Raw genomic sequence first — 14,523 nt, 5'->3', positions numbered from 1 at the left:
GACTACAGGCAGGCCAGTCTAGTACCCGCACTCTTTTACTATGAAACCAGGCTGTTGTAACACGTGGCTTGGCATTGTCTTGCTGAAATAAGCAAGGGTGTCCATGATAACGTTGCTCCAAAACCTGTATGTACCTTTCAGCATTAATGGTGCCTTCACAGATGTGTAAGTTACCCATGTCTTGGGCACTAATACACCCCCATACCATCACAGATGCTGGCTGTTCAACTTTGCGCCTGTACCAATCCGGATGGTTCTTTTCCTCTTTGTTCCGGAGGACACAACGTCCACAGTTTCCAAAAACAATTTGAAATGTGGACTCGTCAGACCACAGAACACTTTTTCACTTTGCATCAGTCTATCTTAGATGAGCTCGGGCCCAGCGAAGCCAGCGGCGTTTCTGGGTGTTGTTGATAAATGGCTTTCGCTTTGCACAGTAGTTTTAACTTGCACTTACAGACGTAGCGACAAACTGTAATTACAGACAGTTGTTTTCTGAAGTGTTCCTGAACCCATGTGGTGATATCCTTTACACACTGATGTCGGTTTTTGATGCAGTACCGCTTGAGAGATCAAAAGTTCGTAATATCATCACTTACGTGCAGTGATTTCACAAGATTCTCTGAACCTTTTCAGAATCAGAATACCTTTATTGTCATTGCATGGAAACAACGAAATTGAACAGCAATCCAGCTCAGTGCTACATAAAAATACTCTTAAGACAACAAACAATAATAAAACATTTAAAAACATAATAAAAATGTTAAAAACATATTGCACAGCAGATCTCTACCAGAGGTAAGCAAGTTAATAAAGTGGTCAGTGTTCAGGTAAGTGCAGAGTTTAGGCCAATAACAGCGCTAGGATAGAAACTGTTTTTCAGTCTATTTGTCCTTGCTTTGATGGTCTTATAGCGCAAGAGTTTAAGCCAGTAATGACCTAGGTGGGATGAGTCCCTGAGGATGCTGTTTGCTCTCCTCCTGCTGTGTCTCTTATACAGGTCCTCTAGAGATGTAAGAGGACATTTTTGATGATATTACGAACCGTAGATGGTGAAATCCCTAAAGTCCTTGCAATAGCTCGTTGAGAAATGTTGTTCTTAAACTGTTCGACAATTTGCTCATGCATTTGTTCACAAAGTTGTGACCCTCGCCCCATCCTTGTTTGTGAGTGACTGAGCATTTCATGGAAGCTGCTTTTATACCCAATCATGGCACACACCTGTTTGATGAGCATTCCTCAACTTTCTTAGACTTTTTTGCCACTTGTGCCTGCTTTTTTGTAACATGTTGCAGGCATCAAATTCCAAATGAGCTAATATTCACAAAAAATAACAAAGTTTTCCAGTTCGAACGTTAAGTATCTTGTCTTTGCTGTCTATTCAATTGAATGTAGGTTGAAAAGGATTTGCAAATCATTGTATTTTGTTTTTATTTACGATTTAAACAACGTGCCAACTTCACTGGTTTTGGGGTTTGTAAGTCACGCTGACATTCTCACCCCTGGTTGCACTCCAGGTATCGAGCAGCAAATTTCTCCATCAGCCTGTCGATCTTCTGGGCTTCGCCCGGCAGCCGGAAGCCTTCCAAAAAGACTCGTAGGGCCGACACGAAGTCCCCACCGCAGAAATTCAGCTGGTCCACATAGGCGTACATTACCTCCTTGTTGAACTTGATGTTCTCACCCAGGAATTCGCCGACCTGGGTCTATAGGAGCGGGTTATGTTTGCAGACAGCAGGTTATTTCCTAATATATAAAACAAGAACACAGATTAACTCTAATAATGGAAAATAAAATGAGGCTCTCTTTGCCCACTAGCTCATTTATGAGCTAGTCATTGTACAACACAGCAGCAACACAACCTATATTGTAATAGTGGTAAAGTGCAGAGTCAGCATTAATAGTGCTGATGAGTTCATTGTAAACAACGGTACGACAAGTGTCACAACAGGAGCAAAATGTTATAGGGCATGCAGAGCTAGATAAAGGTGCTGACCACTTTTATTTCACATTAACATACAGTGGAACCTCGATTTACGAACCCCTCAAACCAAATTAAAATATGCTTTGATGTACAAACCTTCTGTCTGTGTACAAACATTTCATCCACCCATTTTGTGCCCACACTTACGAACGTGGTTTGAAACATTCAGGAAGTATCCACAGTGTCAAAACTGCCCCCCTGCCTTCCGCTGTACGCCAAAAAGATTAAAGTGGATTTTATTTTCTATTCCTAATCGTTGCTGTGGCCTGGCTGGTAAGTTAAAGAGTTTCAAATTGAGTGCACCACAGCGCTAGTGACAAACATGTGTGCATGTCGGCAGGGCAGCTGAATTCGAGGACAACAGTTCAGCTGTTGTTTTGGCTTTGTAATTAAATATAACGGTGATCCATCACCCCCTTGTTATGTTTGTTTGATAAACAGTACTGCATATCACTTTGTATTGTGTCCAAGTGTAATCTTTCACCCATTTTGTGGCCACCATTATGGGTGGGCTGATCATTGTTTGTCAGCTACCACTGTTCGCTACTGTGCTCAGTGCTACTTTATGTGCGGTTTAGCCCTTTTTATGACCCTTTCATAGTTTTGCTAACACAATATGAGTCCAAAGAAAGCAATATACGAGCAATGTGGGGTTTGAAACATTCAGGAAGTATACACAGTGTCAAAACTGCCCCCTGCCTTCCGCTGTACGCCAAAAAGATTAAAGTGGATTTTATTTTCTATTCCTAATCATTGCTGTGGCTTAGCTGGTAAGTTAAAGAGTTTCAAACTGAGTGCACCACAGTGCCAGTGACAAACGTGTGTGCATGTCGGCAGGGCGGCTGCGTTCGAGGACAACAGTTCAGCTGTTGTTTTGGCTTTGTAATTAAATATAACGTTGATCCATCACCCCATTGTTATGTTTGTTTGATAAACAGTACTGCATATCACTTTAGTAAGTGTCCAAGTGTAATCTTTCACCCATTTTGTGCCCACCATTATGGGTGGGCTGATCATTGTTTGTCAGCTACCACTGTTCGCTACTGTGCTCAGTGCTACTTTATGTGCTGTTTAGCCCTTTTTATGACCCTTTCATAGTTTTGCTAACACAATATGAGTCCAAAGAAAGCAATAGACGAGCGATGTGGGGTTGGAAACATTCAGGAAGTATCCACAGTGTCAAAACTGCCCCCCTGCCTTCCGCTGTACGCCGAAAAGATTAAAGTGGATTTCATTTTCTATTCCTAATCATTGCTGTGGCCTGGCTGGTAAGTTAAAGAGTTTCAAACTGAGTGCACCACAGCGCTAGTGACAAACGTGTGTGCATGTCGGCAGGGCGGCTGCGTTCGAGGACAACAGTTCAGCTGTTGTTTTGGCTTTGTAATTGAATGTAAGGTTGATCCATCACCCCCTTGTTATGTTTGTTTAATAAACAGTACTGCATATCACTTTATATTGTGTCCAAGTGTAATCTTTCACCCATTTTGTGCCCACCATTATGGGTGGGCTGATCATTGTTTGTCAGCTACCACTGTTCGCTACTGTGCTCAGTGCTACTTTATGTGCGATTTAGCCTTTTTATGACCCTTTCATAGTTTTGCCAACTCCATATGAGTCCAAAGAAAGCAATAGACGAGCGATGTGGGGTTTGAAACATTCCGGAAGTATCCAGTGTTGTCAAAACTTCCCCCCTCCCTTCTGCTGTACGCCAAAAAGATTAACCAATAAGGTAAAGTGGATTTTATTTTCTATTCCTAATCATCGCTGTGGACTGGCTGTTAAGGTGAAGAGTTTAAAACTGAGTGCACCACAGTGCTAGTGACAAACGTGTGTGCATGTCGGCAGGGCGGCTGCATTCGAGGAGGCTTTGTTAATAAATACAACGTTTATCCATCACCCCCTTGTTATGTTTGTTTGATAAACTGCACATGTCATATCACTTTATATTGTGTCTAAGTGTATAATCTTTTACTAAAATATGGACTTAAGTCGAAGTCCTATTGTATATAAGAGGATTTAGTCCTCTCACCGTGTCCAATCTGTCCTCCTTGTGAAGAAATTCTGCGATGTTCTCAGCAGTGGAGGCCAACATGCCCTGGTCCTGAAGGTACTGGATGCCTCGTTTTGGCTTTTTGTTAAATCTGGATGGAGACAGCAAAGGGAATGTTTGTAAACAAAGAACACGATCGTGATGCAGGAAGACTCACAGTTCGATGCCGTGCTCGATGATGTCCTTCTGCTGTTTGATGACCTCGTACTGCTCTGGGTGGTCCGGATGAGAGGGCGGGACTCCTGAGGACACCGTGGAGTCCAAGGAGCCGACGCTGTCCCTGCGTCCGGCCAGCTGTTCCGGAAGCTTTAACTCTGACGTGTCGTTCTCTGACGGAGGATCCTGGCCTGCCAGGAGGCGCCCAACAGAGGAGATGTCGAGCGGTTCTGTGTGGACGTTAGGAGGACGGCACACACTTACCAAGGTTGGCCTGTAGGTTTGGGTTGACATACATGTCTTTGCTCCACTCCACCATACATTTAAGGATGGACACCAGACACTCTAAGCCCTTCTTACGAAGGCTGAGCTCCTGTGGACGTCACACAAACACATTTAAGCCTTATATTAGATATATTGTATTCTACACTCAAAGTATAAATGCCACACTTTTCTTTTTGCTTCCGTTTTAATGAACTTCTTCTATGTACACAAAAGTTTTAAGGTTTCTCAAATTATTTGACAAATGTTTTAGTCAGCACTTCAACTTTGCTGAGATCATCCATTCACCTCATAGATTTGCCTTATGTTAGCGAACATATTGATGGCATTTTGTATGAGATCCTAAGGTACGAGCATCACCTCATGTCGCAGCATGATATTGCACGGCCCCATGTTGCAAGGATTTTGTGTAACAGTTCCTAAAAAAACATCCTAGTTCTTGCATGGCCAGTATACTCCCTGGACATGTCACCCAATGAGCAATGGTGGTTATAATCATTATAACGTGTATTATATAGGGGTGTAACCGTACTTGTATTCCTATTTACATTTTTTTGTACGAAACCTTAGGTCCGTTATATATTCCTAGCCGGTACACATTAATAAGAGAGATGTGTGCTCTGTATTATATATTCCAAAGCTTAAATACAGTAGCTTACATTTAGTAAATACATCCATCTTTACTAGATATGTTGCGATAAGGGATTTATGCTGCAGATTCCGGTCATCCATGAGTGAGATCAGCCTGTACCTATACCAATACAGATCACATGAATGAACTGTCTTTTGAGTTATTTATGGTGAGTGATATTGACAGTTTAAAAAATATCAACACAATATGTAAACTAGTTCCTTATTTTCTTTTATTACATACAGTTGTAGCGGCGTTTCTGGGTGTTGTTGATAAATGGCTTTCGCTTTGCACAGTACAGTTTTAACTTGCACTTACAGACGTAGCGACAAACTGTAGTTACAGACAGTTGTTTTCTGAAGTGTTCCTGAAGCCATGTGGTGATATCCTTTACACACTGATGTCGGTTTTTGATACAGTGCCACCTGAGGGATCAAAGGTCCGTAATATCATCACTTACGTGCAGTGATTTCTCAAGATTCTCTGAACCTTTTCAGACTCAGAATCAGAATACCTTTATTGTCATTGCATGGAAACAACGAAATTGAACAGCACTCCAGCTCAGTGCTTTTAAAACAACCTACATAAAATACTCTTAAGACAACAAACAATAATAAAACATTTAAAAACATAATAAAAATGTTAAAAACATATTGCACAGTAGATCTCTATCAGAGGTAAGCAAGTTAATAAAGTGGTCAGTGTTTGGTAAGTGCAGAGTTTAGGGCAATAACAGCGCTAGAATAGAAACTGTTTTTCAGTCTATTTGTCCTTGCTTTGATGGTCTTATAGCGCCTCCCTGAGGGCAAGAGTTCAAGCCAGCGATGACCTAGGTGGGATGAGTCCCTGAGGATGCTGTTTGCTCTCCTGCTGCTGTGTCTCATATACAGGTTTCTAGAGATGTAAGAGGACATTTTTCCTAAAGAGCTAAAACAAAATCAATACACAATAACTAAACTGAATCAAAAAAGGACTATTACTCTTTTAAATACTTTTTATCCTATTTTTTTCCTGTGTCCAATGAATGATTCCCTAGATTTGTGAAGATAAGCAAATACAAAAAAATGTTTAAAGAAAATACAAATATCTACCTGATCACTCTAGTATCAATTTATTTAATTTTTTCTCTCTCTGGCACTCATCGAGGGTGGACGCTCCCCTTTCCTGTCCCTTATCTCTCCTGCTTGCTTCTTTATCTTGTCTTGTCTTAACTTTCTTGTTGCCTCTTTTTGCACTGCTCTCCAAATCTAAACATTGGAACTATTTAACTGGCCTCAACGGAATTGACAAGATCTTGGGTTTGGGGGAACCTGCTTGTCGTGACGGAGCGGTTGTTGCTGGACACACGACGGACTCTTGGGAGAAGGAGTGCCGCGTGCCTGGCGACCCTTTTCTGTCGAGGACGTGAAGATATCTACTAGAGATGTCCGATGTAACGATAAATGCGTTAAAATGTAATATCGGAAATTATCGGTATCGTTTTTTTTTTATTATCGGTATGGTTTTTAAAAAATGTTTTTTTTATTAAATCAACATAAAAAACACAAGATACACTTACAATTAGTGCACCACCCCAAAAAACCTCCCTCCCCACACAAAAGGGTTGTTTCTTTCTGTTATTAATATTCTGGTTCCTACATTATATATCAATATATATCAATACAGTCTGCAAGGGATACAGTCCGTAAGCACACATGATTGCGCGTGCTGCTGGTCCACTAATAGTACTAACCTTTAACAGTTAATTTTACTAATTTTCATTAATTACTAGTTTCAATGTAACTGTTTTTATATTGTTTTACTTACTTTTTTATACAAGAAAATGTTTTTAATTTATTTATCTTATTAATTTTTTTTAAAAGTACCTTATCTTCACCATACCTGGTTGTCCAAATTAGGCATAATAATGTGTTAATTCCACGACTGTCTATATCGGTTGATATCGGTATCGGTTGATATCGGTATCGGTAATTAAAGAGTTGGACAATATCGGAATATCGGATATCGGCAAAAAGCTATTATCGGACATCCCTAATATCTACCTATTCGGAATTATGACAACAGGACATCTGCTGATTGGAGTAAATGTTGCTCTGGTTTGTCGACAAATTGGAAGTTGCTGGCAGTTTTCAAAGTACCCCAAAGCTGCCACAAATCATTGGAGGATGCGGGAAGAACTGTGGACACTCTTTGTGATTTGGATAACGTCTGCGTCTGCGTCTGCCCCGCAGGATTTTTGAGGATCAGTCATAGACAATTTAGAGTGAAAAGCAAATTTAATTTTCACTCGCATACAAAACATTCTAACTTGGATTGTTTCCCTGGCTTCGAGACTCTCCCGAAGGACAGTGCAGCGAAGACACAACAAACTCCCTTCTTGTCTCTCATGGACACACACCTGTTGTTGTTGACTTTGGACTAGCGACTAAACAAGATCAAGGCCGCGGAACAGAGACACACTGCAGGCTTACACACAAACATGCATCCAAAAAACTATACGCCACACATACACCCCCCCAACCCAACGCCCTCGACGCAAATCCCATAGGGGTGATGAAAGGATGGTCAACGCCTGAGAGCCGCGGCCTACCACCATGACCCCGCACTCCCTTCCCTCTGTTGCTAGATATCTCGAGATGTACGTTGTAATATGTATATGTGCTTTGCTATGGAGTTTTTTTCCCACTCCAGACTGGGCCCCCTTAGGAGCCCAGTCTAGATTGTATTTTTTTACTCATCCTTCCCCAGAGTTTTACCTTTTCCCCCATCTTTTACGGGCGCCTTGTGGCGACCCATCAGCGTTCCTGTTCTGTAACCCTGTACACTGTTTGTTTGTGCTGAAAACAAAGTTTTGTTGTACTTGTGCAATGACAATAAAGACCTATTTATCAATGATGTACGGATGTTATCATTGGCGTCGCGCTAACAATTTATGAAACAATCCACTCTCCTTACGTGTCATGTACTTCTGGTTGCGAAAATGTTGACAAATTAACAATTAAGAGCTGTTATAGTGTTCTCTCTCTAGACCCTTATAAGTATTTCTGCTGTAACGCGGATCCATCCACACTTCTTAAACTTTACGGTGCCCGTATTTCTTGGTGTTGTTTCAAACTAGCTTGGCAGTTAGCTAGATTAGCTAACATGCCTGCTCCTGGTTGCTCTTGGTGTGTAACATGTTTAGTACCGTCCTGATACTTGATAATTATACAGATAATTAAAAATGCAGTTTATTTTCTGTAATGCAAGTGATTACTATTACTTTAGGGGATGTATAGGGTGTATTCTATATGTATGTATATGCTAGTCAACTAGGGGACTCAAAAGAAACACAATATTAGCCAAAGAAGATTGGCGTTTGTGATTGGCATTAAAAAGGCATTATCGGCAATGGCGATCACATACTTTTTTATTAAAATCTGCCGATACTGCTCGGTGGATACGGATAAGCACATCCCTTATCTTCAACCACAAAAATGTACCAAAGTGACCCATACATCCTTTAAATGTTTCTGTATGACATAACAATATAGTCTTTGTTTGACAATTGTATATACCGTATTTTTCGGAGTATAAGTCGCTTCGGAGTATAAGTCGCACCGGCCGAAAATGCATAATAAAGAAGGAAAAAAACATATATAAATCGCACTGGAGTATAAGTCGCATTTTTTGGGGAAATTTATTTGATAAAAGCCAACACCAAGAATAGACATTTGAAAGGCAATTTAAAATAAATAAAGAATAGTGAACAATAGGCTGAATAAGTGTACGTTATATGAGGCATAAATAACCAACTGAGAACGTGCCTGGTATGTTAACGTAACATATTATGGTAAGAGTCATTCAAATAACTATAACATATAGAACATGCTATACGTTTACCAAACAATCTGTCACTCCTAATCACTAAATCCCATGAAATCTTATACGTCTCGTCTCTTACGTGAATGAGCTAAAAAATATTATTTGATATTTTACGGTAATGTGTTAATAATTTCACACATAAGTGGCTCCTGAGTATAAGTTGCACCCCCGCCAAACTATGAAAAAAACTGCGACTTATAGTCCGAAAAATACGGTATTGGAGAAGTGACTGCCAGTAGCTTGTAGTTATATGTTTCAATTGAAAAAAGTTAAGCAGTTTCACGTTTTGGCATTTTGTTCCCTAACTGTAGTTGAGTACTACAATATGATGAATAAAACCAGTTTAAATACATAACGTGTATATCAGAAGATACTTCTGGTATTGTGACTTAACAACAAATAATTACAGTATAAAAGCATTTTTTACTTGACATTGACTATGCATGACATACATTTTCATTGTGATAAAAATTCCCACTGAAATGTAATGCTTCTGCAGATAGCATTTTATACTGCCCCCTAGTGGCTGTGAGCAGTATATAGGTGACATCAGAGCGACGTGACTGCACGTCTAGTAAAAGGGTGTACCTGCAAAGCAGTCATGCCCAGCTCCTGACCACTCCTGCCTCGTGCTATTTTGGACAGGTCGTTGACCAAGCGCTCAAAGATGTTGGCGGCGTTAAGGTCACAGTCGTAGTTGACGTAGATATCCACCACGCATTGGGCGTCTGCAAACAAACATATGATCAGCAAAGGTTTTCTAGTATGACAACATGCAATAATTGAATACAGCAACTGATGTCATTGACGTTTTAATGCTAAAAACATACATTTTTAGCTGGGTTTTTTTCAAATTTTTTTTTACATAATTTAAGGGTTTTTTAATATGCAATTCAACTTTATTTGGTTTATTAAACAAAAACAACTACTAAAAACTACAAATGACGCGACCTGAGAGAGGCGCTAAATAGGGGTGTGAATCTTTGGGCTCCCAACGATTCCTGGGGTGACGATTTGATTCAGAATCAATTCTCGATTCAAAATGATTCTCGTTTCAAACCGATTATCGCAATTACTGTGTGGTATAATAATTAGAGATGTCCGATAATGGCTTTTTTGCCGATATCTGATATTCCGATATTGTTCAACTCTTAATTACCGATTCCGATATCAACCGATACCGATATATACAGTCGTGGAATTAACACATTATTATGCCTAATTTTGTTGTGATGCCCCGCTGGATGCATTAAACAATGTAACAAGGTTTTCCAAAAAACATTATTGCATTATTTTTTTTAACATGCCTCAAAACAGCAGCTTGGAATTTGGGACATGCTCTCCCTGAGAGAGCATGAGGAGGTTGAGGTGGACGGGGTTGAGGTGGGGGGGTAGGGAGTAGCGGGGGGTGTATATTGTAGCGTCCCGGAAGAGTTAGTGCTGCAAGGGGTTCTGGGTATTTGTTCTGTTGTGTTACGGTGCGGATGTTCTCCCGAAATGTGTTTGTCATTCTTGTTTGGTGTGGGTTCACAGTGTGGCGCATATTTGTAACAGTGTTAAAGCTGTTTATACGGCCACCCTCAGTGTGACCTGTATGGCATGCCGACCATTCACTTGTTTGTGTGAAAAGCCGTAGATATTATGTGACTGGGCCGGCACGCAAGGGCAGTGCCTTTAAGGTTTATTGGCGCGCTGTACTTCTCCCTACTTCCATGTACACAGCGGTGTTATAAAAAGTCATACATTTTACTTTTTGAAACCGATACAGATAATTTCCTATATTACATTTTAAAGCAGTTATCGGCCGATAATTTCGGCAGTCCGATATTATCGGACATCCCTAATAATAATTATAATGAAACTTTTTCAAATACAGGTTAAAAAATGATCATTCAGGTTGTATAAGGAAAGCATAAAAACATATTTTTTAAATTGATACTTATAAAAAATTTAAAAATGTTACAAAAATTATTAAAATTTTTCGATTTTTGAAATTTATGAATCAATTTGGAAACGTAATAAATAAGAATTACGATTTTGTTTTTTGTGCACTCCTAGCACTAACTTTATTGACATGTAACTAAAAAAGCTGTTATCATTCAGTATGTTAAAATTCTAACTGAACAAATAATTACAAATGAACATTTCATCTATTTTATTTAAATCTAATGGTATTTTCATGATGTAAAATAAAGTGCATGTTAAATAGCCTCTTGGAAGTGTAATCATGAAACTAGAAAATTGCAGCGGAAATTTTGATGGGCCTGCTATCTGTGCTTTGGACCTCTGGCCGGGGGTCATCGGAAGCCGCCGTACTTTGAAAATGGTGTTGAGTGTCTGAAACCATGAGTTTTAGGTCTATCAAGTAACACGGATGTAAGGTGTATGGCTGCGGAAGTAAAGAAAAAAGTGAAAAAAACAGCAAAAAAAAAGTTGGCATGCTAATATTAGCTTGCTAGCATGCTAACAGTTAACAAGTGTCACGTGCCAAGTTATTTGACTCTGGGGTAAACGGAAGCAAATTTAGCTTAAAAAATAATCATGCTTATGTTAGCATGCAAGCAAGCTTGTGTCGAAAGTAGACAAGTGTATGAACAAAATGAGACGTTGAGCACCGAGCTACGTAAAAGTATGGCTGAGCTACAAGAGGAGGTAATCTTGTCTTTTTCCATTAAATTTACCCTTTTTTTTTTTAAATTCGTGAATAGCGTCACCATGGTAACACGAAATGTTGCCAACTTAAAGTACCGCCGTAGGAGCGAGTGAGACCTTTCCAATGGTATAACATATGTGGGGGTTCGTTGGCCGATCCCTCTTGTATTAATCGTAAGAAATACGTGTGGAACTATAATAATAAAAGTTGAAGTATGTGGAATAATAATATGGGCCGCTTGCATTGCAGCAGGCCCATAATAATATAATACCGACGTATACCTGCACAGATGCGTGTTAGCGTCTGGATGACCATCCACTTGTGCTCAAAAGAGCTTGTTGACGTCTCCAAGATTGTGAGGAAAATCTCCCGAAAAAACACCTGAGGCACAGTAGGCCAGATATTAACATTTAGAAAATAAGAATCAGATATTAACATGTTAAAATACACCATTAGTTACTTTAGACATTAATATTTAAAAATATGAAATATACTAACATTGGATTATGTACTTTAGTCTGCATCTTGAAATATGAATATTTTCAAATATGTTAAAATACAACAATATGGTGTCACGTGCCTCAATTTGCCTCTTCAGGTGGACCTTAAAGTGGGACAGCAGAGTGAGGAAGATGGCCAGCGACAGTTCGAACACCTCGGGCACAGAGGAGACTCCGTTTTTGGACAGCGCCACGCACAGGTACTGCTTGATGGCGTTGACGAACATGTCGTGGGTGCGGAACACGGGCCCGGCGCCCTGCAGCACCGACAGCAGCAGCTGCAGCGACACGATCTTGGAGCGCAACTCGTGGGACCTGCACAGAACATCCATGAAATAAAGCATGAGGAAACTTGGATGGCAGGGATATGGTGCCAGTACAAAAGAGAACTGTAATGTATCCCACAGGGCATTCTAAACTTGTTTATGTTCAACAATTGTCAATAATAGCTTAAATAAAAGTGATTTTTTTTTAAACCATCAAAAAAAAAAAATGTATTAAGAGGACTCTGTGTGAAAAATGGAGTTTGGCAATGAATTCTATGGATGAAGTGCTGGCTGTCCAGAGTCGAGACTCGGGGTGGACCGCTCGCCTGTGCATCGGTTGGGGACATCTCTGCGCTGCTGACCCGTCTCCGCTCGGAATGGTCTCCTGCTGGCCCCACTATGAACTGGACTCTCACTATTATGTTAGATCCACTATGGACTGGACTCTCACTATTATGTTAGATCCACTATGGACTGGACTCTCACTATTATGTTAGATCCACTATGGACTGGACTCTCACTATTATGTTAGATCCACTATGGACTGGACTCTCACTATTATGTTAGATCCACTATGGACTGGACTCTCACTATTATGTTAGATCCACTATGGACTGGACTCCCACTATTATGTTAGATCAGGGGTGCTCATTACGTCGATCGCGAGCTACCGGTCGATCTCGGAGGGTGTGTCAGTCGATCACCAGCCAGGCATTAAAAAAATAGTCCTAAAAATGAGCGATCATAAATCTTCACTATGACGTCACTTTTGTCACTTGATTGACATTCACGGCACCCGAGGGTCTTCTGAGATGACGCTGGCTGCTGCCAGCTCAATAAAATTACCAACTGGAAGGCGAGAAACACTTTATTTCAACAGACTCTGGCGCCGTACCTGTCGTCAAAACTCCAAAGACCGACTGCACAGTTGCACTGACAAAATAAGAGTCTCAGAAAGCTGGCGGGCACAAGCTAGCAAGCTACAGAGTTTGCCGACAATGTATTTCTTGTAAAGTGTATACAAAGAAGTACGGAAGCTGGACAAATAAGATGCCAAAAACCAACCACTTTCATGTGGTATTGGACAGAAAGGAGGACTTTTTTTCTCCTCCATTCGAAAATGCGGACGTTATCAGCACCACTGTCTGATTCCTATCAATGCAAGTCATCAGAATCAGGTAATACACCAACTTATATTCTTGTCTTCATGAAAGAAAGGAATCTATATGTGTTAAACATGCTTGTATTATCTTTAAACACCTTTATAACTTATTAACAATATTAACTATATGTGTTAAACATGCTTGTATTATCTTTAAACACCTTTATAACTTATTAACAATATTAACTATGTGTTAAACATGCTTGTATTATCTTTAAACACCTTTAACTTGTTAACAATATTAACTATATGTGTTAAACATGCTTGTATTATCATTAAACACCTTTAACTTGTTAACAATATTAACTATGTGTTAAACATGCTTGTATTATCTTTAAACACCTTTAATTTATTAACAATATTAACTATATGTGTTAAACATGCTTGTATTATCTTTAACCACCTTTACGTTGTTAACAATATTAACTATGTTAAACATGCTTGTATTATCTTTAAACACCTTTAACTTATTACCAATATTAACTATATGTGTTAAACATGCTTGTATTATCTTTAAACACCTTTAACTTGTTGACAATATTGACTATATGTATTAAACATTCTTGTATTATCATTAAACACCTTTAATTTATTAACAATATTGACTATATGTATTAAACATTCTTGTATTATCATTAAACACCTTTAATTTATTAACAATATTAACTATGTGTTAAACATGCTTGTATTATCATTAAACACCTTTAACTTGTTAACAATATTAACTATATGTGTTAAACATGCTTGCATTATCTTTAAACACCTTTAACTTGTTAACAATATTAACTATATGTATTAAACATACTTTTATTATCATTAAACACCTTTAATTTTTTAACAATATTAACTATATGTGTTAAACATGCTTGCATTATCATTAAACACCTTGAACTTGTTAACAAAAACATATATTTCATAAATAAGTAAATATAAGTTGTATATATGAATGAGGTAGATCCCCACGACTTGATCAAT

The 14,523-nt window shown here is 39.2% G+C and overlaps 1 protein-coding gene across 1 annotated transcript in view; it reads right to left on the bottom strand.

The window, feature by feature from the left end:
* arfgef2 (ADP-ribosylation factor guanine nucleotide-exchange factor 2 (brefeldin A-inhibited)) overlaps positions 1 to 14,523 on the bottom strand; it is a 99,514-nt gene that overhangs the window by 60,213 nt on the left and 24,778 nt on the right. Inside the window, exons 10-16 of the mRNA XM_061924747.1 lie at positions 12,201 to 12,435; positions 11,902 to 12,001; positions 9,556 to 9,695; positions 4,455 to 4,563; positions 4,192 to 4,381; positions 4,014 to 4,125; positions 1,501 to 1,706 (exon numbers count right to left, since the gene is read on the bottom strand). Coding sequence (XP_061780731.1) covers positions 1,501 to 1,706; positions 4,014 to 4,125; positions 4,192 to 4,381; positions 4,455 to 4,563; positions 9,556 to 9,695; positions 11,902 to 12,001; positions 12,201 to 12,435 — 1,092 coding nt within the window. The remainder of the gene's footprint in view (positions 1 to 1,500; positions 1,707 to 4,013; positions 4,126 to 4,191; positions 4,382 to 4,454; positions 4,564 to 9,555; positions 9,696 to 11,901; positions 12,002 to 12,200; positions 12,436 to 14,523) is intronic.

Source organism: Nerophis lumbriciformis, linkage group LG01 (genome assembly GCF_033978685.3).
Source record: "Nerophis lumbriciformis linkage group LG01, RoL_Nlum_v2.1, whole genome shotgun sequence".
Classification (NCBI taxonomy): Eukaryota; Metazoa; Chordata; class Actinopteri; order Syngnathiformes; family Syngnathidae; genus Nerophis; species Nerophis lumbriciformis.
Note: the sequence above shows the minus strand (reverse complement) of the source record. Positions and strands in the feature narration are given on the sequence as shown.